Source organism: Protomyctophum bolini (genome assembly GCF_963924005.1).
Source record: "Protomyctophum bolini genome assembly, chromosome: 17".
Taxonomy (NCBI): domain Eukaryota; kingdom Metazoa; phylum Chordata; class Actinopteri; order Myctophiformes; family Myctophidae; genus Protomyctophum; species Protomyctophum bolini.
The window spans coordinates 24,332,385-24,356,983 of record NC_137878.1 but is presented as its reverse complement, the minus strand read 5'-3'; the positions used below and the strand labels follow the sequence as shown (position 1 = coordinate 24,356,983).

Below are 24,599 nucleotides of genomic sequence, written 5' to 3'. Positions count from 1 at the left end.
CACACACACACACACACACACACACACACACACACACACACACACACACACCCAAAAGTCAAGCAACAGATGGGCTTCTGGGTAATCTAGGTTGAACTGAGCGCGGGGCCCCTCTCTCTCTCTCGCTCCGCGCTCTCCTGGGAGGACGCGGTTACATAACACACACACACACACACACAACTTGGCAAGCTACTTATATAAGCTGCTGTGTGCGCTGCTGCCTCTGGCCACATGGAGCTACTACGATAGATCACGGGAACGACACACGCACATACAGGCACGTTCTAATGCATTTTCCTCTTTTGGCAGCCTGAGGTGATTGATGCATTCATGGGAAACTTTTTGGTCTTACTATCTGGGCTTGCGTCCACATTTTATGGTTTAATTATAGATTGGGTGTAAATTGTGAAAGGGGAATTTGGGAAAACGGACCCACTATATTATAATCTCAATGGTTTTTCATAAAAGCATGGACCATCTCTGAAGAATTTGGGCAAAGCCTTAATTGTGCTTGACAGTGGTTTTAAGCACTCATTTGAGTGCTAATGAATGCAGGAAACGGTGTTGTTTTTTTGCCAGTAAATGTCTAGTTTAGTCAGTCTGAATGAAACTTAATTTAGTTTTAGTCACCTGGAATGTTTTGACTGGGCCTCTGTAGTATCTACACTTAATAAACAAGACGTCCACTCACAAAAGGATTGATCATGAAAACATTTCCTTTCCATTTGGCGATACTGTTAGGCATGAGGGTGCAACAGGTAATTTATCTAATTGATTATATTTAAAAAAAATCCATTGTTTCAATAAAACCTTTCTATTTGACTATCTACACTAGTCTCACAACGTCTTCTGAGCATGTAGTTGGGCAATTTTTGTGAAATGGTATAAAATGGGACTTTAAGCAGCCTCATTTTTAGCATTCTGATCTGGATAATGTGGTTGAATCACCAAGGGCATCCATTGCCCGTTAACGAGGGTCATCATGGCCTGTGGTTCCTGACCATTTTAATAAATCTTTGTCTTTTAATCTAAAACGATTTTAAAAGCTAAACCAACAGAGTAAAAAGTGTTATTTGGCAGCTAATTGGGTTGGAAAATTAACCATGCGTGAAGAGATTAGTCCAAAGACCCCATTTGTAATCCCCATACAGTTGAGCTTTGTTTTTACAGTATGTACAGTAATTGCAATTGTAACCTCTACCACTTCCTCTCTGCAAACTGGATCCAATGTGAAGAAAGTCATCTTATGTATTGTCGGTATCTTCTGAAGTTGGCAATAAGAATTTCTTGATGTCATTTTGCAGACCTATTGGGTCATAGGTTATGTACCTTAATCTACTTTTGGAAAGTAGTTGGTAGTTTAACCCATTCTGGGCGAGAAACCCTTTTGGTGTTTTAAGCATTATGTTATACTTTAGCTATTGAAAAATAGCAGATCTACAAGCTCATAGCGCGGAACTCGGTGCCGCGCTACAAGCTTGTAGAACTGCTATTTTTGAAAAATCGTGAAATGTGGCACAAATCTTTAGATATTCTTTCAGAGCGTTTTTAACTCAAATCTTTGCTTCTGGGAGGGGGGTCCCTGGAACAACATATTTTCAGATGAGGGTCGGCGGCAGCCAATTACATACATTTTGGGGGTCCTTGACATAAAAATGTTTGAGAACGACTGACATGGAAACATGGGTATTTCAGAAAACTGACTTTTTTTAAAATTATTTGACGTCTGGTCTAAATGGGTTAAACATGAGACAAAAGTATTATGGATCAAGTGTGTTAAAACACAGCATCTCTTTCCTATCCATGAGCTACAATAAATGAGTACTTTACTACTACTAAAATGAACTCATCTTTCCATTGCAAGATTCCATCTATTTTATTCTTATTCTTATTATTTTTACCACCATTATTCCTTTCCTTCAGGGCTTGTTTTACCTTCTATGATCTAGTTTGGAGCCACATTGCCAGCACACGCCTGAACCTTTAAAAGACTGCCTGAGTTGAGCGAGCCTTTTCCCTTGAAGTGGAGCCACATTGCATCCATCCAGGAATAAGGGCTGGAATCTTTTAGAGTACAGTGAGACAATGCCTGTGGGTAGATTTTAATCACTATTTCACCAGCCTGTAACCCAAAGCATTTAGAATACAAACGGCTTCATTGTGTACTTTTTCTTCTGCATGGTTCAATGCTTATATCTTTTCCTGAACATGGCACTTGTTGAATTCAGCTCCGACATACTCATTTACTCTTCTCTTTCTGTTATATATATATATATATATATTTGGAGGTTTATTGTTTTTATTGATTAATATCGTGATTCTTCCAATGAATTGCATGACTGATTTACACCACCATGTATGATTTGGAAAGAAAATGTAGTTTCCAACTTTCCGTTCAGCCCAGGCTTGAGAGAAGATTACAATCAAGAGAAGGGTTACTAGAGTTCATTGACTGCTAGTAACCCCTTAGCTCCCAGCAGCACGCAGCAGCAGCCATTATTTGACTAACTTAGAAACCGCATTGTCGAGAGCTCAACCGATGAGGTCTGTGATTGGCTGGCGGGGCCAGTCTCTAGGCAGAGGTGTTGTATTTCAACTGCCAGGGACTTTTTGTTCCACAGTGAGGCCAGCGGGCCGACGGACTGCAAGCAACACATGGCTGATGATAACCACTTCTGCACTGTAGAAAACATTAATACCCAGCGACGGCTTTTACTTCCGGAAAGTTACTTACTACTTTCTTGATGCCTGCAAATTTCCCTCGACTCGGCTCGCTCGTCTAGTACCATAGTGAACCTTAAGGGTGATTTATATACTTGGATGTGCATCGGTGGGTGTTGCAATACAGCGTGTTGTGTGAGCTTGTAGATCCATTTTCGGTGCAGCAATGTTGTGTGCAATCGAGCGTAAATCAGGCATAATGGTGATTAAACTTTTAGCGGATCCACTTAATGTTGTAAAAAAAAAAGAGGGAGGAACGAGGGCCATGATTTTATTTTAATTAAACTCTTGAAAAAGCAGACTGTGCCAACTGCAAACTATCTAATTTCCTTTCAGTAAAGCGACCTCTAATAATCCTCACACATTACCTCACCCAACCCCTTCCTGCCATCCATACCGCTGTCTGTCATCGTCTCCCTGTAGGGCAGTGACCGATTTCAGACCTTTTCATTCTTAGGGGTTCCGTCATTCTTTAATTGAATTATTTCAGCATGTCCACATGGTCGTATTAATACCAGATGACTGGTTATCCTGCCATGCTCACACGCATCACCCTGCCCTCGGCTACACGACAATCAAAACAAGTCATCTTTCAAGGCATTATTCATGGGTGTGTTATGACTGAATGACAGAATTACTAAGCCTCTTGAGAATGTGATTGTGGGTCATCTATACAGAGAAGAACGCATATAATGCAGTGAACTAGGCCAGGAGGCACTGATCTGTCTGTATGTTGGTATCAAGGCCGACAGGTCGTGCAGGAGACTGCACTCGCAGTGACGATGGATGTGGTGGTTTTGTAAATGCATCGGTTATTGTCGTGTTTATAATCTCGTTTCTGCACCCTCTCGTCAAGATCCTGATGCGTACTGGCACCTCACCTTCCAACGCGGAGGGGGTGCTGCTGACTGAGTCAGCATAAAGATCATGTGGTCTTACTGTCTGTCCCCTACAGCCTACATCACAACACCATCTACCTGTCTGCTCTGCCTGACCGCCTGCTGGGAGTTGATCAGCCCGTCGTCCCCTGTCTTGTTGGCGTGTGTTTGGGCCGTTTCTGTTCTTTGGAGAGTTTTAAACATCTGTTTAGGAAAGAGAGTTGAGAACTTTCCCCAGCAGCAGGATTTCAGCTCTTTCGCCACCTGCCATAGTCTCCTATCCGTGCATCATTCTCAAACCGTAGCCTGCTCACAAAGTAGCTTTTTGAGATGCAGCTTCTGTACACGGCAAATTAGACTTTGTCGTCATTCTGCCATGCTTTATATTAGGGTTTACAGCGCACCCTGGCAGCTGCAAAAGGGTGTGCCGCACAACAGACGCCCACTTAGTGATTTGGACTGGGTCAACCGACTCACCGCTGCAGAGCCGGATTCTTGATTGGCTTATTAGCACCTGTGGAGGCATGGCAAGGATAGTGCCACATGCTGTGATCGACTTTGATCAATTGGTATCCAAGACCTAGCAGCTGGTAAGCCTTGTAACACAGCCTTGTATCAAATCATTGCATTTCCATTCTTTGCAAAAGATTACACCACAATCAAAGTCTTACTCCAAAGCTTGCATCATTGACTTTCAGAACGCTTAAGTGGTTTACTGCTGTTGTGTGCATTTGGTGTTTGTAAGAGAAGCAGTTCTGTTTGTGGACACGGCTGTCTGTCTATAGCCAATATTAGTCATGTTAAGTTTAGTTTGGCAAAACATGGAACAGGAGCCACTCATTTTACCCTCGGGGTGTTGGAGACGGAAAAACAGAGTTGACATTTAGGCATGTGAACTGTAGTTTACTTCAGAGCTGCCCTGTGACCTCTTACCCCGAAGCACAACTGTGTCCTAGTTACTTAAATGTCTTGTTTATGTTCACAAATTAAATGAGCCTTTGAGCACATTGGGCTGCTGGGTATTGGGCTACACCAGAGCCATCTAATAGAAGAGTTACCATATTGAGGGTGTGGAAACCGAGCGCTGTTCATGCAGCCTGAACTGAGACAAGCTGTAGTTTGAAATACATTGTTTTCAACGAGGGCGGCACAAACAAGAGCAACATGTGTGCAACATGAACTGTTTTAAAGTATTGTACAGCAACAACTAAAGTCTCTCTAATGTTTACGTTGTACTATTACTACCAGTAAGACGCGCAAACGCGGGAAGCGAACGCAGCTGAGACCCTGCAGATCATGTCTGTCTGTCTGTCTGTGTGTGTCTGTCCCGCTGTTACTGTATATGTGGACCTGGCCCCTTTTGTGCCCATACTGTATATGGAGCTGAGTGGACCTGGCCCCTTTTGTGCCCATATATGGAGCTGAGTGATTGCTGCTGCAACACACTCCATATTTGGATAGCGGGACAGACACACACACACACACACACACACAGACAGACAGACATGATCTGCTAGGTCTCATAGTAAGTGCTCACTGCGTTCACAACAAAACAATCTTAAAATAAAGGGATTTAAGATAATTTAAGCTGGGCTGTTGCCTGAGTCCAATGCATTTCTGCTTACTTTGGTTGTCCCCATTCTCAATAGAAGTCTATGTAGGAGAGCTACATGAAGTGAACAGAGTTTGCGTAACTGTCTATATCTAAGGCTCTGGGCTACACGTGTTCAATCACTGCAATGTGCATGGCCCATTTACTGTATGCACGAGTGAAGGTGGGGAAACTGGGAATATAGGATTGCATGCTGTGCTCAAAGGATTTTAGCACGGCATGCTTTGATGTATTCTGGACACAATAATGTTAGCTCATTGTTTTTTGCTGCACGTGTGTGTGTGTCAACAACACTGTCACGGTATCCTCAACAATACCAGACCTCATGACAGGACTGGAAAAGCTTTTTGCTGGGATTAACTGCCTTGCTCAGTGGCACAGTCAGTCTCCCACGGTATCCTTCAGCTGAACTCCAGTAACCTCCGCGGTGCAGTGTTGTTTTTGGCAGCAGTTTTAGTCAGGTTTTCAATAGTTTTCCTTTTTGTTTTAGTCACCTGGAATGTTTTAGTGTTGGTCTAGTTTTAGTCGACTAAGTGTCATGCGATTTTGGTCGACTAAATCTACAGTTGATTTAGTCGACTACATTGTATTTTGGCGGGCCTTGATGCCATCGTAATGACAGATTTTACACTTGCTGAAAAAAGCTGATCTACAAGCCCACAACACGTTGCAGCGTGACGCGTTGTGAGCTTGTAGATCGGCTATTTTCAGCATGCAACCAATTATAAAATGACTTATACTGGATATCTTGTCCACTAGTCCCTTCCTAACATTTTAATGTAGTTTTTATTTGTTGACGAAATTGTCAATATATTTAGTTTTAGTCACCATAGCTTTGTTTTCATGTAGTTTCCATTTAGTTTGTCGGTGGGAAAAAGGTAGTCGACGGAACATGTTTCGTCTTGGTTTTAGTCGTAGAAATGAACACTGCCGCGGCGTGCCCTACAGTAACCTAGGCCAGGTGCCCTGTAGTAACCTTGGCAGACTATTGTTTGTCAGGTAGCTGACTTGCAACGCTCCATCACATGACACCTGCTGGGCCTGACAACAATGGAACTGCCTGTTGTGTGTGTGTGTGTCCAGAGAATGGCTTGTTTGACACCATATCAAAGAGCCGTGTTTGTTATCCCTGAGGCTAGCCAGCCATGGGGCGTCTGTTGTTATGGTCTGGCTTTATTATCAGAGGTACAGTAGTGCTGCTCTACGGCTGCCTTCTGTGTTCCTTAGGAAGTTGTGGTGGCTATTTTTTCTCATGGGGCTGTAGTATAGTTTGCCAAATAATCCTTGATCTACAAAAGCTAACATGATGCCACTTATTTGCTTGTTGTAGATCTGTTCATTTTGTGTGCCCTATGTCAGTGGTTCCAAAAGTGAGGTCCGGGGGCCCCCATGGATCCCTGAGGGAGTTCCAGGGTGTCCCCAGCTAAATAGTTTGTCACCAAATGGACCCTTATGGGTCTGTAACTCTGAGTGTACAAACGGACCCTAACGGGTCTGTTTTGGTTCCATTTGTCTCAGAGTTAAATTAACATTAATTTTACAATATAAATTGGGTGTCCCAGAGATAGAAATGCCATTAAATGGCATTATCCGTAGGCTAATGCATGTCAAACTGGAGGGTCCATGGTTAATCACTGCTAGAGCCGTAAAAATCTTCTCTTATGGTATATGGCATATCTTTTCAAATGGGGGGGTCCGCGGGCTAATAAATGTTGATTTTAGGGGTCCTCGACATGAACAAGTTTTGGAACCACTGCCCTGTTGCACTGAGCCACCTTATACAGTATGTGTTTGTGTCATCCTGTCTGCGTTCTTACAGCCAGTGTGTTTTGCAGTCTTTTTTTTCTTTTTCTCCACGCAAGATGCGGAAATTAACCTTCCCGTCAGGGTATTCCCATCACACCTGTGAATCCCCTCTGTCACGAGGAGGACGGTGTTTGTTCTCCATCTATGAATGAGTGTGAGCAACACCCGTCAACCTTTTAATTTATGTCCTCTTCGCAGACTAGTCGATGCAATGATTTACAATCCGAAACTGGATCATATTCTGGGTAATGGGGGTTACATTGGTTCACTGCGTGCGCCGACAGCCGTGTTGGGCTTTGCGAGTTATGTTTCCGAGGTCAGAAAAACAAGGGCGGTCTCCCTTCATAGCCGACTGGCTACTGTCGGAGAAAAACGACGCGCCTGGAGAGGTGGAGACGGAGGGAGCAGAGTCATGTTGAGTGCTAACCTCTATCTCAAAAGGGATGAAATATGATACACGATGCGTAAGTTGCGTCGGTCCACTATCCCACACATGAATAGGGTGCTCTTTGGCACACGTTTTTCAAAGGAAAATGTACATGTAATTATTTTATTTCAATTCATAAAAGTATTTATCTCATGAAATAGTTGATCTCGTAGTTCAACGACCTTAAACCTGGTGCCCCCATTTGTCCCCTCCCCATTGGTACATACAACTGGGAAGCTGTGCTCTTTGGGGACCAAGTCCTTGGTAACATGTGCACTTTAACTTCCGTCAAACTAGTAAAAAGCCTTTTTTGATGCATGGCTTGGCAACGATAACGAAATATAACACTTACTGGCCAGCTGAGCACAAGAGCCTTCATCAGGGTAGATGCATCATCTTATGACGTGTGTACCCTGTTTTTTCACGGTCTGGCTCTGCAGGATGATGAAGAGTGTCTCCTGTGTTTACCTGTGTCCTGTTTTCTTCACATGACAGCTTAAAAGTTCTCCTAAAGTACTACATAATGTGTAGATGGGAAGAAATATGATTGAATGTACTATGCCCTAGTCAAAAACCGACAAATGGAACGAGTGATTGGGAGAAATCAGCGAGAAAGCAGGACAAAGACGAAACCAAAAGGAGTTTCCAAAGTTCCAAACCGGAGTTTCCAAACAGTGTCAGCCAGCTGCTAGCTGCCAGACCGGTTTCTGGCAGCTCTGAGTTACACTAAGTAAGCCTTGCCAAGCCATGAGGCCCATTTATAGGGCAGGTGCCTATCCTGTTTCCATAGTGTGAGGTAGCTTGTTACCCCGATCTATCCCATGATGCTGCTGAGTGCCGAGCAGTAAAGCACTGGGTCCCATTTTTCTGGGTCTTTGGTATGACCAATCTCTGTGGCGGACACTGTATCCACAAGGCCACTGAGCTCTTGAGTTACAGTAGCAGGTGATTGTAATGCAAGGTGACAGGTGGTCAAAGCCTGTGAAAACCTGCCTCTAGGACAGACTTTATTCCATACTGTAGATCTGGATAAGTGGAGAATGCTTGCTTGTTTTCTGAAAGACCTGTGTTTCTCAAACAATTTAATGTCAAAAAGGAGCCCCAGAATTATATGTAGGCCTATTAAATGGTGCATTTATATAGCGCCTTTATCCAAGGCGCTTTACATAGATTGTGCATTACATTCACCCATTCATACACCGATGGCAGCGGAAACCATGCAAGGCACCAACTAGCACATCGGGAGCAATTAGGGGTTCAGTGTCTTGCTCAAGGACACTTCGACAGTAACTCTGGGGGAGCCCGGGTTCGAACTGGCAACCTTGCGGTTCCCATCCAGGCACTCTACCCCTGAGCCACCGCCGCCCCAGGCCGCTGAACCCCATCTGAAAAGATGTTGTTCCAGGGACTGCCTCAGAAGCAAAGATTTAATTTGACTCGGAAGAATGTACAAATGGAACCAAATAAATTGGACCCGTGTAAGTATCACTGAGCAAGACACTCCTTAACTTCCCCCCCAAAGTGCTACAGTATCAGTATCACTGCTTCTAATAATTAGGATGAATAAATGCAGAGGACAAATTTTACTTGCATGCGAATGTAATGTATAGTCAAGGGTTGAATTTAGAGTGTAGCATACACAGTAAAATGTCTGAAAGGTGAGCATGCCAGGTTTTTTCTTACTTAAAGGACAACTTTAGTTTTTTTCAACCAAGGTTTATGTTTTAGGTTATTAGAAACTAAAAGATGAGTGTTATTATTTTTTCATTTGCTGCTTTCTTTGACAGGGGGGCATTCGAACATGGGGCTAAATATGTATTCTTTTACACAATGTTATAGCGATTTTATTATTTAATATAGTCTTACTAGACCCCAGGAAATTACATCTGGCCACAAAAGATCACAGGATCTACTGAATGTGAAGGGGGTGACAAACTGACATGTTGAGCCATACAACACAGTATGGCAGCCCCCTATAGTACCCTTCACATTCAGTAGATGCTGTGATCTTTTGTGGCCAGATGTAATTTCCTGGGGTCTAGTAGGGCTATAGTAAATAAATAAATCACTATAAAATTGTGTAAAGAAATACATATTTAGCCCCATGTTCAAATGCCCCGCCCCCTGTCAAAAATGGCTAAAATCGCTAAAACGAAAGAAAGCAGCAAATGAAAAAAAAGGAACTCATCTTTTACTTTCTCTAATAACTACCTCAAACATGAACCTTCGTTGAAAAAAACTAAAGTTGTCCTTTAAATTCATCATCATCAACATCATCATTTCAAGGCTGTTCGTCCAGGATGGCTTTCCTGCCGCTTGCAGAAAGGAAGGAATTCTTCAGATCCCTCGGTCAAAACAATGGAACAGGCCTGCCATGAATGATCCCTTTAGAGAATTTGGTTATTTTTGTTAGGCGCACCAGCACCCGCTGTTCTCCTAACCTAATCGCTGAGGCCTGAACAATGACATTTGTTGTTTTTGACTCATGTTGACATTTAGCAAAAAAAATTCAGCGCCGCGTCACCACACGCGCACACAAACCTGACTCCCACATCACCTCGGGCATCAAAAAGGAAACACTAGTAATAACGGGAGTGTTGGGGGTGATAACATCGGCCTCAGTTAGTGTGTCCTAACATGGGAGTTGGAGCATTTATGGGGTCAGTGAACGAACGTCAACTTGACTGTGACTGAGACGGCGTGGGAGGGCAGACGGCAGGGCCGCTGCATTCCGTTATCACACTTGGTCTTGGACCCCGGCCATGTGGCAACACCGATGGCCTTTATCGCTCTGCGGCAGCAGGCGGCTAGCTAGGGTTCAACGTCACATGGTGTCACAGTATGGGCTCCATTGCTTAATGCACTCGTATCTCTGTTGGATGATAAAGAAGAGGTTACAAATAGTTCAGTGAGCCACAGAGGTAAAAGTGAAAGCACTTCACAGGCTAGGTTACAAAGTCCACTGCTCTGGGCTTCCCCTGTGTCTAGGAAACGACACTTTTAAACACTTTTAGACCCTCTACATGCTTAGTTCAATTGACCCAAGTTGCACTGTTTTTGGTGCAGTCTTTTTCCCTCTACACGTCTTTGCTCAAAATAGCAGATCTACAAGCTCACAACGCGAACCTACTTTATACGTTCCCGCTGTACATAAGAACACAGTTTATTTGTGTGCGTGAGAAAGCGGGAGAGAGACTTGCAGAGAATGTGATCAAATATTTCTTTCATGAAAGATGTGCATATGGGTAATCCTACCCATAATTATCACGCAACTAATGCACTTTAATCTGAATTACTACTCTGGACATATGAACTTAAAGGTTTGCCGTCAAGTGACATGACATGGAAGAAGCATTAGGTTATTATCCACATAACATTTTAATTGATGAAATTGTCATACAAATAATGTAATAGTTTTTTTGTTTTTGGCATTGGGACATATAATGCATTACATTTCTGTTTTGGCTTCCAGGCTGGATAAAGACAAACATTGCATAGGGTAGATATGACAAAGACATTTCTGACATTAATACATTTACAAAAAACAGTGCACAACTCAGCACATCACATTGCGAGCTTGTTTTGCGATCTGTTTCTGAAAATGTTTGCAATGTATGAACATGGAAACGACTGACGATTATGAAAATAATTGCAATGAGGCAATTATGTAATTACCATGACGTGCCTAATTAATTCATGGTTAATTTTGTCTGCCTCTCGCCCCACACAGGCACGTGTTCTTCATGCACGTGAAGGAGGACCTACAGAGGGGTCACCTGCGCATGGGTTCGGAGCAGGCCGAGGAACTGAGTGCACTCCTGGCACAGGCGGAGTTTGGCGACTACAATCAAAACACAGCCAAGTACTGGTACTCTGAGCTGTGTGGCGAAGAGCCCAGCCCCGCAACAGTCAACAGGTACGGAAGACTTTGAGGGACTAGGCAGTGAAGTTCAGGAGAGCAGAGACACTGCATGGCCTTTCATATCCTCAATGTTGTAGGAAGGATTCTGGGTTTGCATTTTAATTAATTTATAGGTTTCATATGTGTTTTTACATACTGCATGTAGACACATTAATAGAGCAGAACCATCTAATGTGATAAAAGGACAGTGGTCTGACCTTGAGCAAGTCATGGCGCATTGTGACCGGTCAATGTCATGGATATGTAATTGAGTTATTATGAAACTACTGTATAATGATGTACAGAACAGTCACTCATAACAGCTTATGACCTCAATCATATCGGATTTAAATATGCAATGAATTCCAGATTAGATTGATGTGTCGGATGATGTGAAGGAGTGGTGTGTGTGTTCAAGGACCTTAGTTTTAATGCCAATGTTCATGTAATTACTGAGCAAGATCCAAACCATGGACGTTGTGCATTACTGGAGCTTGTAGCTTGTATTACTTTACCTTTTTAGAAGAGTCTTCTTTATGAGTAAATATTTGCCACTATCAGATGTTATGGCATTGTTTCATCCACTGTTTCACAGCTGAAACACCACCCCACAATGTAAACATTCGACACACAAACCATTCCAGACTTGCCTTTGAAAATACAACATGCTGCGTGTGCATCAGTATGAGCCAGCTTGAGCAGCAGACTGGGAAACCAGATATGCGCCCTTACTGAGTTCTCTGACGGAGAAAGCCTTAACCACTGTCTCTCATGCAGTGTTTTTCTCTCTTCTGAGCCCATCATGTTGGGCATTGGGGTAGCTAAAGTGTAACTAACACTCTTGCAAAGGCGGTGGAGTCATACAGCATGGGGTATTTAGTCTAAAACATCCTTGGAATTCTTCTGGCTGCTGTGAAATGGCAACCAAGCTGGCAGTATATGCCAAATATGCCTTTATTAAACTCATTGGAAAGATGTTTTTATGTGGCAGTCATCGTTATTTAAAATAACTAAAACCTAATTTGGTCAATTTATAGAGGGGATAGCCCCTTGATATTTTTAGAGGGGGTCCTACTGTAAGCACAGGTCAAACATGATGTACTATACTAGGGCATTAAGCAGCTAGTTGACTAGTTTACTAGGCAACTAGTAAAAATGACTAGAAGTGAATGCCCTATACTATACACGTACAGATGGAGTTCCTCTCCCACCCATGCCCCCAGCCCTCATTTTAGAGAAATGCAGCATAATGACCTGTATAAAGGTCAGAAATAATCGGTGAAAGAATAAGATGAAATGGGAGTTAAATGCTGTAATTTGTAAAAATGACAAAATATGACTCCTAATGTCGTTGAAGCGGCACTCCTAAAATGTCCATGGGACCCATCTAAAAGACCACACCTGGGTCTCAGGACCCATTACATTGAAAACCTATTTACACCCATTCACTGATATTGCATACATCCCAAGGTGTCTCTTGTGATACTTTTGCAAAAATTGCAAAAAAGCAAAAACAGAATGTGCTGAAGGGGGAGAGAACTCGAGAAAAGTGGTAATTGACACAGAGGAGGGAAGGGAAAATGACAGAACAGGATGAGAGAAGAGTAGTGTTGCCAAACCACTCCAATGTTAGTCCTGGCTCACATCACAGCACTCCACAGTGAACCCCACCACCCCTCTTGTTTACAAATGCTGCACAATCTCTGGCATTTTCACAAACGCACTTGCCGTACTATGTTGCTCCAACCAGCTTAATCAGGCTAACAAGGAAATTAAAGGAGGATTTCTGTTACGCTATGATGTGCCCCTTTCTCTTAATGACGTGTTGTTGTTTATCATTTGATCGCTAAATGTCCACATCAGCGACCACAATGTTTAGATTGTTCATAAATGTCTGGGACACATCGACGTCTAATCACATCAGTGAAAAGAGGCAGAACCACTGATGACTGTTTGATGTGAGAGGCTTGTTAACACGCAATGTGTTTATCGGATGTAAACAAGTACCGCATTACTGTGGGGTCACATTTAAGTGATTACAGAGTAAAGGATTGATTGTGGTCTGGCGACAGCACAGTAGTTATTGTATCGTAATCCCACAGCAGTTCAGTTACTTTAGTAAGTGATTTAATCAGATTCCAAGATATGGGGGGGGGGGGGGGGTTGGGTAACAACACGAACCAAGCAAACTAACGCACACCTCATCTGTCTCCAACAATCACTTGTTACATAATTGTCTGTCCCTCTGCCAACTACTTAACCGCTTTCAACCTGGCATCCCTATATTGTGAAAGTCTTGTCGTGACAGAGAAACCTGTCTTCCTCATGCACTGTGGTGCATACGTAATTAATTATCCACCATGGCTCCACCAACAGTTTTCTTCACATCTTCCTCTTCCATCCTGATGCCGATTTTTAAATAACGACCTCCCCGCCGGCCCTAATACTTGTCTTGCTTGCATAATGAACTAAATGTACTCGCTGTACTCATTAGTGTACAGTGCACAGTTAGGCTTACTTTATGTGTAATCATTAGTATACAGTGCACCACCGGGCCTACGCCTCTGTGTTCAGGAGTCTCGTGTGCCCTTTGCACATATTGAGCAACAACCCTGCATTAACCAGTCTTTTCCCATCTTTCCGGTGCAGCATTATCGCCAGGCACAAGGCTCTGGAGGGTGTGACTCAAGGCTCTGTGGAGTACCAGGCCCTTCAGCTGGTGTCCTCGCTGGAGCATTACGGTGTAGAATGGCACTGGGCCCGCGACGCTGAGGGCCAGCGGCTGGCCATAGGAGTCGGCCCCGAGGGCATCGCCATCTGCAAGGAGGACTTCACTTTAGTCAACAGGTACATGCAGATCTATAGGCCGGCTTCAGAGCTCCTTGGTCAGGACCATTTGACACATCTGTATTTGTCAAGCCCTACTTGACGACGCATCACATTACATGGCAACATGTAAGCTTTTAAATAACCAATTTCACAATCTTAAAAAATATATATAGTCACAATACAATATTACAATATTGAGGTGTTTCGGAAAACAATATTGTGATATTTGTCCATATTATTTGTATATTGTACCATGCTGCGTTGAGATTCATAACTAACTCACCTTTCAGAACACACCACTGCACGTTGTATGCTGCAGTCGGTTGGTTCTCATTAGCTATATACATATCATTGGATATGTACTAGCCTATGTTCATGCCTATATATTTATTATGTCTGTTCAGATTTTGTGTATTTTCCCTGCTTCTTTGGTGATGTGTTGTAATTCATAGGTACTTTGAGGTGTATTATGGATGTTGTATTTGCTGGTCCAAAATGTAACATTGACGAAGTGGTATTGAAGTGTCATTTTATTTCTGCCTCTTGGCCAGTTCCCACTTGTAAAAGACACAGTCTCAAAGTGTTTAATAAAGGTTAAATAACTGTCCATATTGTCAGTCCTAACCTACCCTTTTTGTGTGTGTCCCCCCCCCCACACAGAATAAGCTATCCCATCATCCAGATCGCCACGCAGTCGGGGAAGAGCGTCTACCTGACGGTGACCAAGGACACTAGTGACAGCGTGGTGCTCCTTTTCAAGTTGATCAGTAACCGGGCAGCCAGCGGTCTGTACCGAGCCATCACAGAAACGCACGCCTTCTACAGGTGGGCTTGTTTTTTTATAGACGTTAACCCATTTAGGCCTGACCTCAAAATTTCAAAAGATTCTTCTAAATCCTACAGTTTTCTGAAATAAATATTTTCATGATTTTTCAATAGCTAAATCATAACATGTTTAAAACACCAAAAGGGGTTCCCGCCCAAAATGGGTTAAATCAATACATTAGCCCCATTTCACTTTTTGAAAAGCATATACTTCGTTGTATGGTGTTCTGTTGAATTCACTCCCTCAAGCAAGTTGGAACGTACTACAGTGATGTTTGGTCTGTGCATTGGATCGGTCAACTTATTGACTGTAATTTCTCTGATCGTTAATGTAGTATACAACCATTTGAAAGCAATATCTTTGCATGACAGAGATCCAAACATTGCCCTCTCTTGGAAGGGGCTTGCTTGGCTCTGAAACATGGCTCTGTCAGTCATTTACCCATCTTTACTGTGCCAAGAGAAGGCAAACAATTCCTGGCCACTGTAGCGTGTCATGATGGTGCCATCATGACGCAGCCAACCATCACCACTGCTTTGATAAACAACCACCAGATGCAGCGCAACGGAGAGAACCTGTCCTAAATGTGTTTCCTAAAGGCAGGTTCTGCTCTATTTGGCACAGAGCACTTATATTCACTTGCTGAATATGCATCCTCACAACCGTGGTGCAAGGAAGGCGCACACACACACACACACACACACACACACACACACACACACACACACACACACACACACACAACACATCATGTACTGTAGCTAACGCTCCCATCTGAGTGTTGTTGTGCAGTGGTTTCCGTGAAAGCAGAGCATGTAGGACAGTCTTGTGGGGGATGGGTGGCATGATTCTTTTATTTTTTCTTTTTTTTCTGTTCGGTTCCTAGTTAAATATGTGCATGCGTGCAGTTTGCAGCGAGCATAGACAATCCAAATGGCTGAGCTATGAAATTGTTCTCAGCCACAGTCACAATGGTACAAAAGACGAGCCTCTCCCTTTGTTTCTGGGATGGGATACAGCTCTGAGTCTGCATATTTTTTGGAATGTCTTCAACAGGCTCTGGTGCGTCTGTCTATAGTCTGTAGGGTTTTGGCTAGACTGAGTTTTCTAGTGCATCTAATATATTTTCACCTCACACCAGCATTGAAAGCTGAGTACAGCAAATTCACTTATTTGTACTTGCATTGCCATGACATCGACGAAAAAAACGACAGATATACAGATTGTACTGTATTTTAATATTTGGTGAGATAACGACGTTTCCTCCTCCCAGGTGTGACACCGTAACGAACGCGGTCATGATGCAGTACAGCCGCGACTTCAAGGGCCACCTGGCGTCGCTCTTCCTCAACGAGAACATCAACCTGGGCAAGAAGTACGTCTTCGACATCCGCCGCACGTCCAAGGAGGTGTACGACCACGCGCGCCGCGCACTGTACAACGCCGACCTGATGGCCCGCAACGGCGAGCGCACACCCCCCTCTCGCTCCCCGAACAGGGATGACGACCACCAGGACGAGGGCCTGGACTGTGGCAGCTGCCAGCAGAGCCGGGCCTTGCAGGAGAGGCTGCAGAAGCTGAGGGAGGCCTTGCTGTGTATGCTCTGCTGCGAGGAGGAGATCGACGCCGCATTCTGCCCATGCGGCCACATGGTGTGCTGCCAGACCTGCGCCAACCAGCTCCAGGTAGGCCTGACCAGAGCCATCTAATAGAAGAGTTGCGATTATTGAGGGGGCAGAAACCGAGCGCTGTTCATGCAGCCTGAACTGAGACAAGCTGGAGTTGGAAATGCATTGTTTTGCAACTTTTTTTTCCAAAATTTCAAAAAACATGGGCTATAACCCATCGTTTTTGTCATTTCGTCATTTTTTTCAAATCCTCAAAAATGATGAAAAACGGCGCGCTATAGTATGCCGTACGATATGGGCTATAGCCCATGGTCCAAAATGATGAGAAACGAGGATAACTTTTTTTTTCAAAATTTCAAAAAACATGGGCTATAACCCATCGTTTTTGTCATTTCGTCATTTTTTTCAAATCCTCAAAAATGATGGAAAACGGCGCGCTATAGTATGCCGTACGATATGGGCTATAGCCCACGGTCCAAAATGATGAGAAACGAGGCTAACTTTTTTTTCAAAATTTCAAAAAACATGGGCTATAACCCATCGTTTTTGTCATTTCGTCATTTTTTTCAAATCCTCAAAAATGATGAAAAACGGCGCGCTATAGTATGCCGTACGATATGGGCTATAGCCCATGGTCCAAAATGATGAGAAACGAGGATAACTTTTTTTTTCAAAATTTCAAAAAACATGGGCTATAACCCATCGTTTTTGTCATTTCGTCATTTTTTTCAAATCCTCAAAAATGATGAAAAACGGCGCGCTATAGTATGCCGTACGATATGGGCTATAGCCCACGGTCCAAAATGATGAGAAACGAGGCTAACTTTTTTTTCAAAATTAAAAAAAAACATGGGCTACAACCCATCGTTTTTTTCATTTTTTTCAAATCCTCAAAAATAATGAAAAACGGCGTGCCATAGTATGCCGTACGATATGGGCTATAGCCCACGGTCCAAAATGATGAGAAACGAGGCTAACTTTTTTTTTTTTTTTTTCAAAAAACATGGGCTATAACCCATCGTTTTTTTTATTTTTTCAAATCCTCAAAAATGATGAAAAATTGCGTGCCATAGTATGCCGTACGATATGGGCTATAGCCCACGGTCCAAAATGATGAGAAACGAGGCTAACTTTTTTTTTTTCAAAATTTCAAAAAACATGGGCTATAACCCATCGTTTTTGTCATTTCGTCATTTTTTTCAAATCCTCAAAAATGATGAAAAACGGCGCGCTATAGTATGCCGTACGATATGGGCTATAGCCCATGGTCCAAAATTATGAGAAACGAGGATAACTTATTTTTTCAAAATTTCAAAAAACATGGGCTATAACCCATCGTTTTTGTCATTTCGTCATTTTTTTCAAATCCTCAAAAATGATGAAAAACGGCGCGCTATAGTATGCCGTACGATATGGGCTATAGCCCATGGTCCAAAATGATGAGAAACGAGGATAACTTTTTTTTTTCAAAATTTCAAAAAACATGGGCTATAACCCATCGTTTTTGTCATTTCGTAATTTTTTTCAAATCCTCAAAAATGATGAAAAACGGCGTGCCATAGTATGCCGTACGATATGGGCTATAGCCCACGGTCCAAAATGATGAGAAACGAGGCTAACTTTTTTTTTTCTTTTTTCAAAAAACATGGGCTATAACCCATCGTTTTTTTTTTTTTTTTTAATCCTCAAAAATGATGAAAAATGGCGTGCCATAGTATGCCGTACGATATGGGCCCACGGTCCAAAATGATGAGAAACGAGGCTAACTTTTTTTTTTCAAAATTTCAAAAAACATGGGCTATAACCCATCGTTTTTGTCATTTCGTCATTTTTTTCAAATCCTCAAAAATGATGAAAAACGGCGCGCTATAGTATGCCGTACGATATGGGCTATAGCCCATGGTCCAAAATGATGAGAAACGAGGATAACTTTTTTTTTCAAAATTTCAAAAAACATGGGCTATAACCCATCGTTTTTGTCATTTCGTCATTTTTTTCAAATCCTCAAAAATGATGAAAAACGGCGCGCTATAGTATGCCGTACGATATGGGCTATAGCCCATGGTCCAAAATGATGAGAAACGAGGATAACTTTTTTTTTCAAAATTTCAAAAAACATGGGCTATAACCATAGACTGTAAAAAATATGGACAAAGCGTTCCGCGGGTCTAACGTGAACGTAAAATGAAGCCTGTCAGTCCTTGCAATGGAAGTCGCCATCTTTCTAGATCCGTTTTGGCCCAGTTCAGGCCAGCTGGCCCATTGGCTGGCCCAGACAACGAGGCGGGACTTCCCCCTTCTTCTTCGTTGGTTTTTATTTTGACTCGAGTGGGTGGGGGATCCCGTTCATAGACTGTAACGGTAGCCACGCCCCTCAGAACATGCGCGACTTTATGGTCATTTTTCTAATAAATGGGACCATAATTTTCCAAAAAGAATATTATGACATTAGAAATGAGACTTTAAACTAGTGACTGGAAGCAAAAAGTATTCATGACCATGTTTATTAAGGTAATACAGTCTAGGTGAAGTTGGGCCCAAATACATGGACTTCTATGGGGCTATGGGTTTTTTTGAGCCCAATGAGAGCGCCACAACAGGCCATTATATGAACTTTCATTTCCTTAGTGGCTTCACAAAATATCCGTCTGACTGCCCCCCTGGCTATAACCCATCGTTTTTGTCATTTCGTCATTTTTTTCAAATCCTCAAAAATGATGAAAAACGGCGCGCTATAGTATGCCGTATGATATGGGCTATAGCCCACGGTCCAAAATGATGAGAAACGAGGCTAACTTTTTTTTTCAAAATTTCAAAAAACATGGGCTATAACCCATCGTTTTTTTCATTTTTTTCAAATCCTCAAAAATGATGAAAAACGGCGTGCCATAGTATGCCGTACGATATGGGCTATAGCCCACGGTCCAAAATGATGAGAAACGAGGCAAACTTTTTTTTTTTTTTTTTCAAAAAACATGGGCTATAACCCATCGTTTTTTTATTTTTTCAAATCCTCAAAAATGATGAAAAATGGCGTGCCATAGTATGCCGTACGATATGGGCTATAGCCCACGGTCCAAAATGATGAGAAACGAGGCTAACTTTTTTTTCTCCAAAATTTAAAAAAACATGGGCTATAACCCATCATTTTTTTCAAAACCTCAAAAATGATGAAAAACGGCGTGCCATAGTATGCCGTACGATATGGGCTATAGCCCATGGCCCAAAATGATGAGAAACGAGGATAACTTTTTTTTTCAAAATTTCAAAAAACATGGGCTATATATAACCCATCGTTTTTGTCATTTCGTCATTTTTTTCAAATCCTCAAAAATGATGAAAAACGGCGCGCTATAGTATGCCGTACGATATGGGCTATAGCCCATGGTCCAAAATGATGAGAAACGAGGATAACTTTTTTTTTCCAAATTTCAAAAAACATGGGCTATAACCCATCGTTTTTGTCATTTCGTCATTTTTTTCAAATCCTCAAAAATGATGAAAAACGGCGCGCTATAGTATGCCGTACGATATGGGCTATAGCCCATGGTCCAAAATGATGAGAAACGAGGATAACTTTTTTTTTCAAATTTTCAAAAAACATGGGCTATAACCCATCGTTTTTGTCATTTCGTCATTTTTTTCAAATCCTCAAAAATGATGAAAAACGGCGTGCCATAGTATGCCGTACGATATGTCCGGTGTCAGTGTCAGCCCACGGTCCAAAATGATGAGAAACGAGGCTAACTTTTTTTTTCAAAATTTCAAAAAACATGGGCTATAACCCATCGTTTTTTTCATTTTTTTCAAATCCTCAAAAATGATGAAAAACGAGGGCGGCGCAAATAAGAGCTATTTTAAGCATGTGTGCAACATGACGGCTGTTTTAAAGTATTGTACAGCAACAACTAAAGTCTCTTTAATGTTTTTGTTGTACTATTTCTACAAAACAAGATCATTAAAGCTGGGCTGTTGCCTGAGTCCAATGCATTTCTGCCTACTTCCAGTCCAGGACTTGTCCCACTTGGTTGGCCCCATTCTCAATAGAAGTCTATCTAGGAGAGCCGCCATTAGACTGAAGCCCCTTGAAGTGAACGCAGTTTGCGTAACTATTGCGTAACACAATCTAAGGCTCTGGGCCTGACACAATCCTAGATGGTCAATTGTAGAACTGCCAATCCGACCAATATGCCCACGGGCACTCCAATATGTGGGCATATACTGATGACATCAGATCAGGGATCTCCATATATGGACTTAAAATGGACAAGGACTGACAGTTCTCCATATATGGGCATAAAACAGACTGACAGGATACAAATCTGTCCTTCGATCCCATTGTCCCCAAGATTCATTTGATGACCGTAACTAATTCACTAATATAATCAATTCAGTTTGATGGCAGAACAGCATTTTTGATGGCTGAGTGCAATTCTGTATCCCTCCCTCCCATACACAATCTGAGATATTTGCCCGTAAATGGTGCATTTATATAGCGCCTTTATCCAAGGCGCTTTACAAAGATTGTGCATTACATTCACCCATTCACACACACACACACACACATTCATGCAAGTGTGTGTCAGGTGTCAGTGTCAGCCCGGGTTCGAACTGGCAGCCTTGCGGTTACCATCCAGCCACTCTACCCCTGAGCCACAGCCGCCGCCCTTTAATGTGGCACCTTTGTGCGCACGTCCTGGTGCTTGTGTGGAATGTGTCAAAGAGCTGGCAGTACATGGCCCGCCATGTGGTCAGCGGAGGCCTGCGCAGCCAAGGTGGCTCAGTAGAACCGCAGTCCAGCCACATGGGAGGCCAAAGGAAACATTACAGGGTGGTTGAACTTGTGCACACTTTGATACAGTGCAAGACATTGTTTTATTGTCTTTGTGAACCTTGTGTGGCTGACCAGGACTTTATGCCTTTGTATTGTGGCCAACATTTTCGACACGGTGACGGAACACTAGGTCAGGAGTTGACACCGTGGAACAACGCACTGACATAATAATGTTATCGATGGGTGTGTGTGTGGTGACGGTCTTATCTGTTTTGGTGGATTTTTATGACTCGTCTCATGACATTATCAGGAATATAGTCACAACGTGACCATGAATTGATGGCATTACTATTCTGGGCATGTCATAGTACATGATAATCGGCAGGCATTTGATAAATATAGCTGCTCTACCGGCTCACAGCGCAGCTTGTAGATGGCTAAGTTGTTCACCTAAGAGATTTGTTGTAGCAGGAACAATAGAGGTCAGTGTAGACCAAGCTTATTATAGTTAACTAAGACTAACTGAAACAGTATTGTGTTTACACAACGATTTTACTGCCAAAAACAACGCTGGTGTGTGACCATGTCTCTTCTGTATGCCCCCCCCCCATGCAGTCGTGTCCCGTGTGTCGTTCCGAGGTGGAACACGTCCAGCACGTCTACCTCCCCACGTGCACCAGCCTGCTGAACCTGGCCTTGACCGACAACAACAACCACCACCATCACCGCAACAACGGCCCGGCCCCCATTCACAGGGACATGGCCTCGTCACCACCTCTCACCTGCTCCTCTAGTGACTATGACCACAAGATGACGTACCACACATCGTAACCGTTAACTCCATCCATGTTGTCTGCTTGGGCCGGAACCAACAACAATAGTAATGAACTAACTTTCCACAACAACTCCACCCGACATGAGATTTCCAAGCTCCCCAACTCCACCCAACATGAAATCTGCTGCACCGAAGGTTCGTCTCATACCAAAACCACTCCACTCAACTTTAGCGTTGCCGTTTTCATTGGTCGTTGGCCTTCATTTCAAACCAGCCAGCCATTATTGGTTGGTAGTATTTTCTCCAGTTTGTTTTGATTGATTGTAACCCGGCGAGGCAGTGATGTCACTCCTTGTTTTTTGGTTTTTTTAATTTACCACTTTATTTTAAGAATAGACTCCTATTGTTTTTTTTTTCTTAAATTATTGCATCAGTTGATCTGATACACAGTAGAAGCATCATTTATTTCTTGTTTTGTGCTTTGATTTGTAGACGTTTTGTCTTTACTCCACATCAGACTCCTATATCCCCACAAAACATGTACCAAATTGTGTGCTTTCGGAGAACAGCGAAACATTGTATATAAGAGATTTTTGTGTGAAATTTTACTTTCTTACATTTTAAAGCTTTTTCTTTTCCACTTTTCAGAATTCATTTTATGATGCAACAGTTTCTTTTTTTTCCTCCCTCTCTGCTCATTTAAATGTGTTTTTTGTTCTGGTGATTTTTTCCATGCCAATGAGGAGGTCTTAAAGGGGTTTTTGGAAGCTCTGCTCTGGTCACAGCGCTGCATACTGATCAGGAAGCAGAGGTGATAAGGCGGCCATTGTTCCTGCCCATACAGCCATCTCTATGGCAGGGTGATTAGGGAGGTGGCTGGGGTCTGGTGGCCTCTCAAATCCCACCATAAAACTCCGACCGTGTATGAGAAACTGACACCCCCAGACCCACCCCACCACTCCACACCTCACAAAAGTTTGTTGTGTTCTTCTTTTGGCTTGTATTGTTTTTAGAATAACTGCCAAAACCACAAGCCCTGTTTTCACACGGACTGCCGCGGTTTGACGCCCCATTTTTTTTAAATGATCCATGCCAACAGAATCCCGGAAACGAGGGAGCCTTTCAAAAGAGGGTCTTTTCTTTCCTACTTGAAAAGTAATAGAGATTATCTACTGTCTGAAATCCTGCCTCTTATATATTTAGTTCAACAGGAAATGATATGATGTAGTTGTTTGTCCAGTGTTTTTCATCCTGTGAAACTCTCAGCTGTCCTCTTTGGGGGCAACGTGTGGGTTTCCATTTGGTTTTATTTATAATGGTACTAGGAGATCTGTCTGTGCAATACTATCTCAGTTTTTGAAAAGCTTTTTCTTTCTTTTCTTTTTTTTAAAGATTTTCCCCAAGTTTTATCATTTGTAAGATTGGAGAAATGCAAAGGAAAAAAACAATCTACGTCACTTTACCAAGAACTTTTTCCCAAGTGTATTACCCATAGGGTCTTGGCCTATATGTAGCAGCAACACTGTGTGTTTACTGTTTAGACTATATCCTTTCTTTGCACTTTTTTTTTTTTTTTTGTCTTGGCAAGAAGAGGAATAATTCTTTATCGCTGACGAGTCACTGCAGGGGAAGGACTTTTATGATTTGTACAAGGTAGCAATTTGTTTCTGTTTTCTGAAGCAAAGGCCACTATGCTCTGTAAAATGTAGACATAACTCTTAGGATTAAACTTTTATATATATATATATATATATATATATATTATATATTATGCCTGGAACAAGAGAGAAAGTATTAATAAAGTTGTTTTTTAAAAGAACACCTGGAGTGCCTGTGGATTTGTGATTAATCTGCAGTTACATCATGACACTGACCATTTGTGTGAAAAACGGGGATTTGTAAAAAAGACAATCACTTCATCATTTTTGACCATGGATTATAGCCGGGTTAGGGTTAGGGTTAGGTTCCACGGGCTAATAAAGGTTAAATTCGGGGATCCTTGACAAGAAAGTGTTTGGGAACCACTGTTGTAGAGGGTATATAGAATAGATGGATGTTGATAGTATTAGTTAGTGACTTTGACAGTGTACAAATGGAACCGGATTACAATAATACAGACTATAGGCTTTAAAGTAAAAAAAATAATGAATCATTTGCCCACGGTCCAAAATGATGAGAAACGAGGCTAACTTTTTTTTTCAAAATTTCAAAAAACATGGGCTATAACCCATCGTTTTTGTAAAATTGCGGAATTGCGGAAATTGAGGAAATCGAAATTGCGGAAATTGCGGAATTGCGGAAATGGTGGATAACTTTTTTTTCCAAAATTACGGAATTGCGGAAATGGAAATTGCGGAAATCGAAATTGCGGAAATGGAAATTACGGAAATTGCGGAAATGGTAATTGCGGAAATTGCGGAGT

The 24,599-nt window shown here is 42.4% G+C and overlaps 1 protein-coding gene across 1 annotated transcript in view; it reads left to right on the top strand.

Moving 5' to 3' along the window:
* mylipa (myosin regulatory light chain interacting protein a) overlaps positions 1 to 23,996 on the top strand; it is a 31,439-nt gene extending 7,443 nt beyond the window's left edge. Inside the window, exons 3-7 of the mRNA XM_080787490.1 lie at positions 11,175 to 11,360; positions 13,995 to 14,192; positions 14,835 to 14,999; positions 16,274 to 16,685; positions 22,018 to 23,996. Coding sequence (XP_080643616.1) covers positions 11,175 to 11,360; positions 13,995 to 14,192; positions 14,835 to 14,999; positions 16,274 to 16,685; positions 22,018 to 22,233 — 1,177 coding nt within the window. The 3' untranslated portion in view covers positions 22,234 to 23,996. The remainder of the gene's footprint in view (positions 1 to 11,174; positions 11,361 to 13,994; positions 14,193 to 14,834; positions 15,000 to 16,273; positions 16,686 to 22,017) is intronic.
* Positions 23,997 to 24,599: the final 603 nt, after the last annotated feature.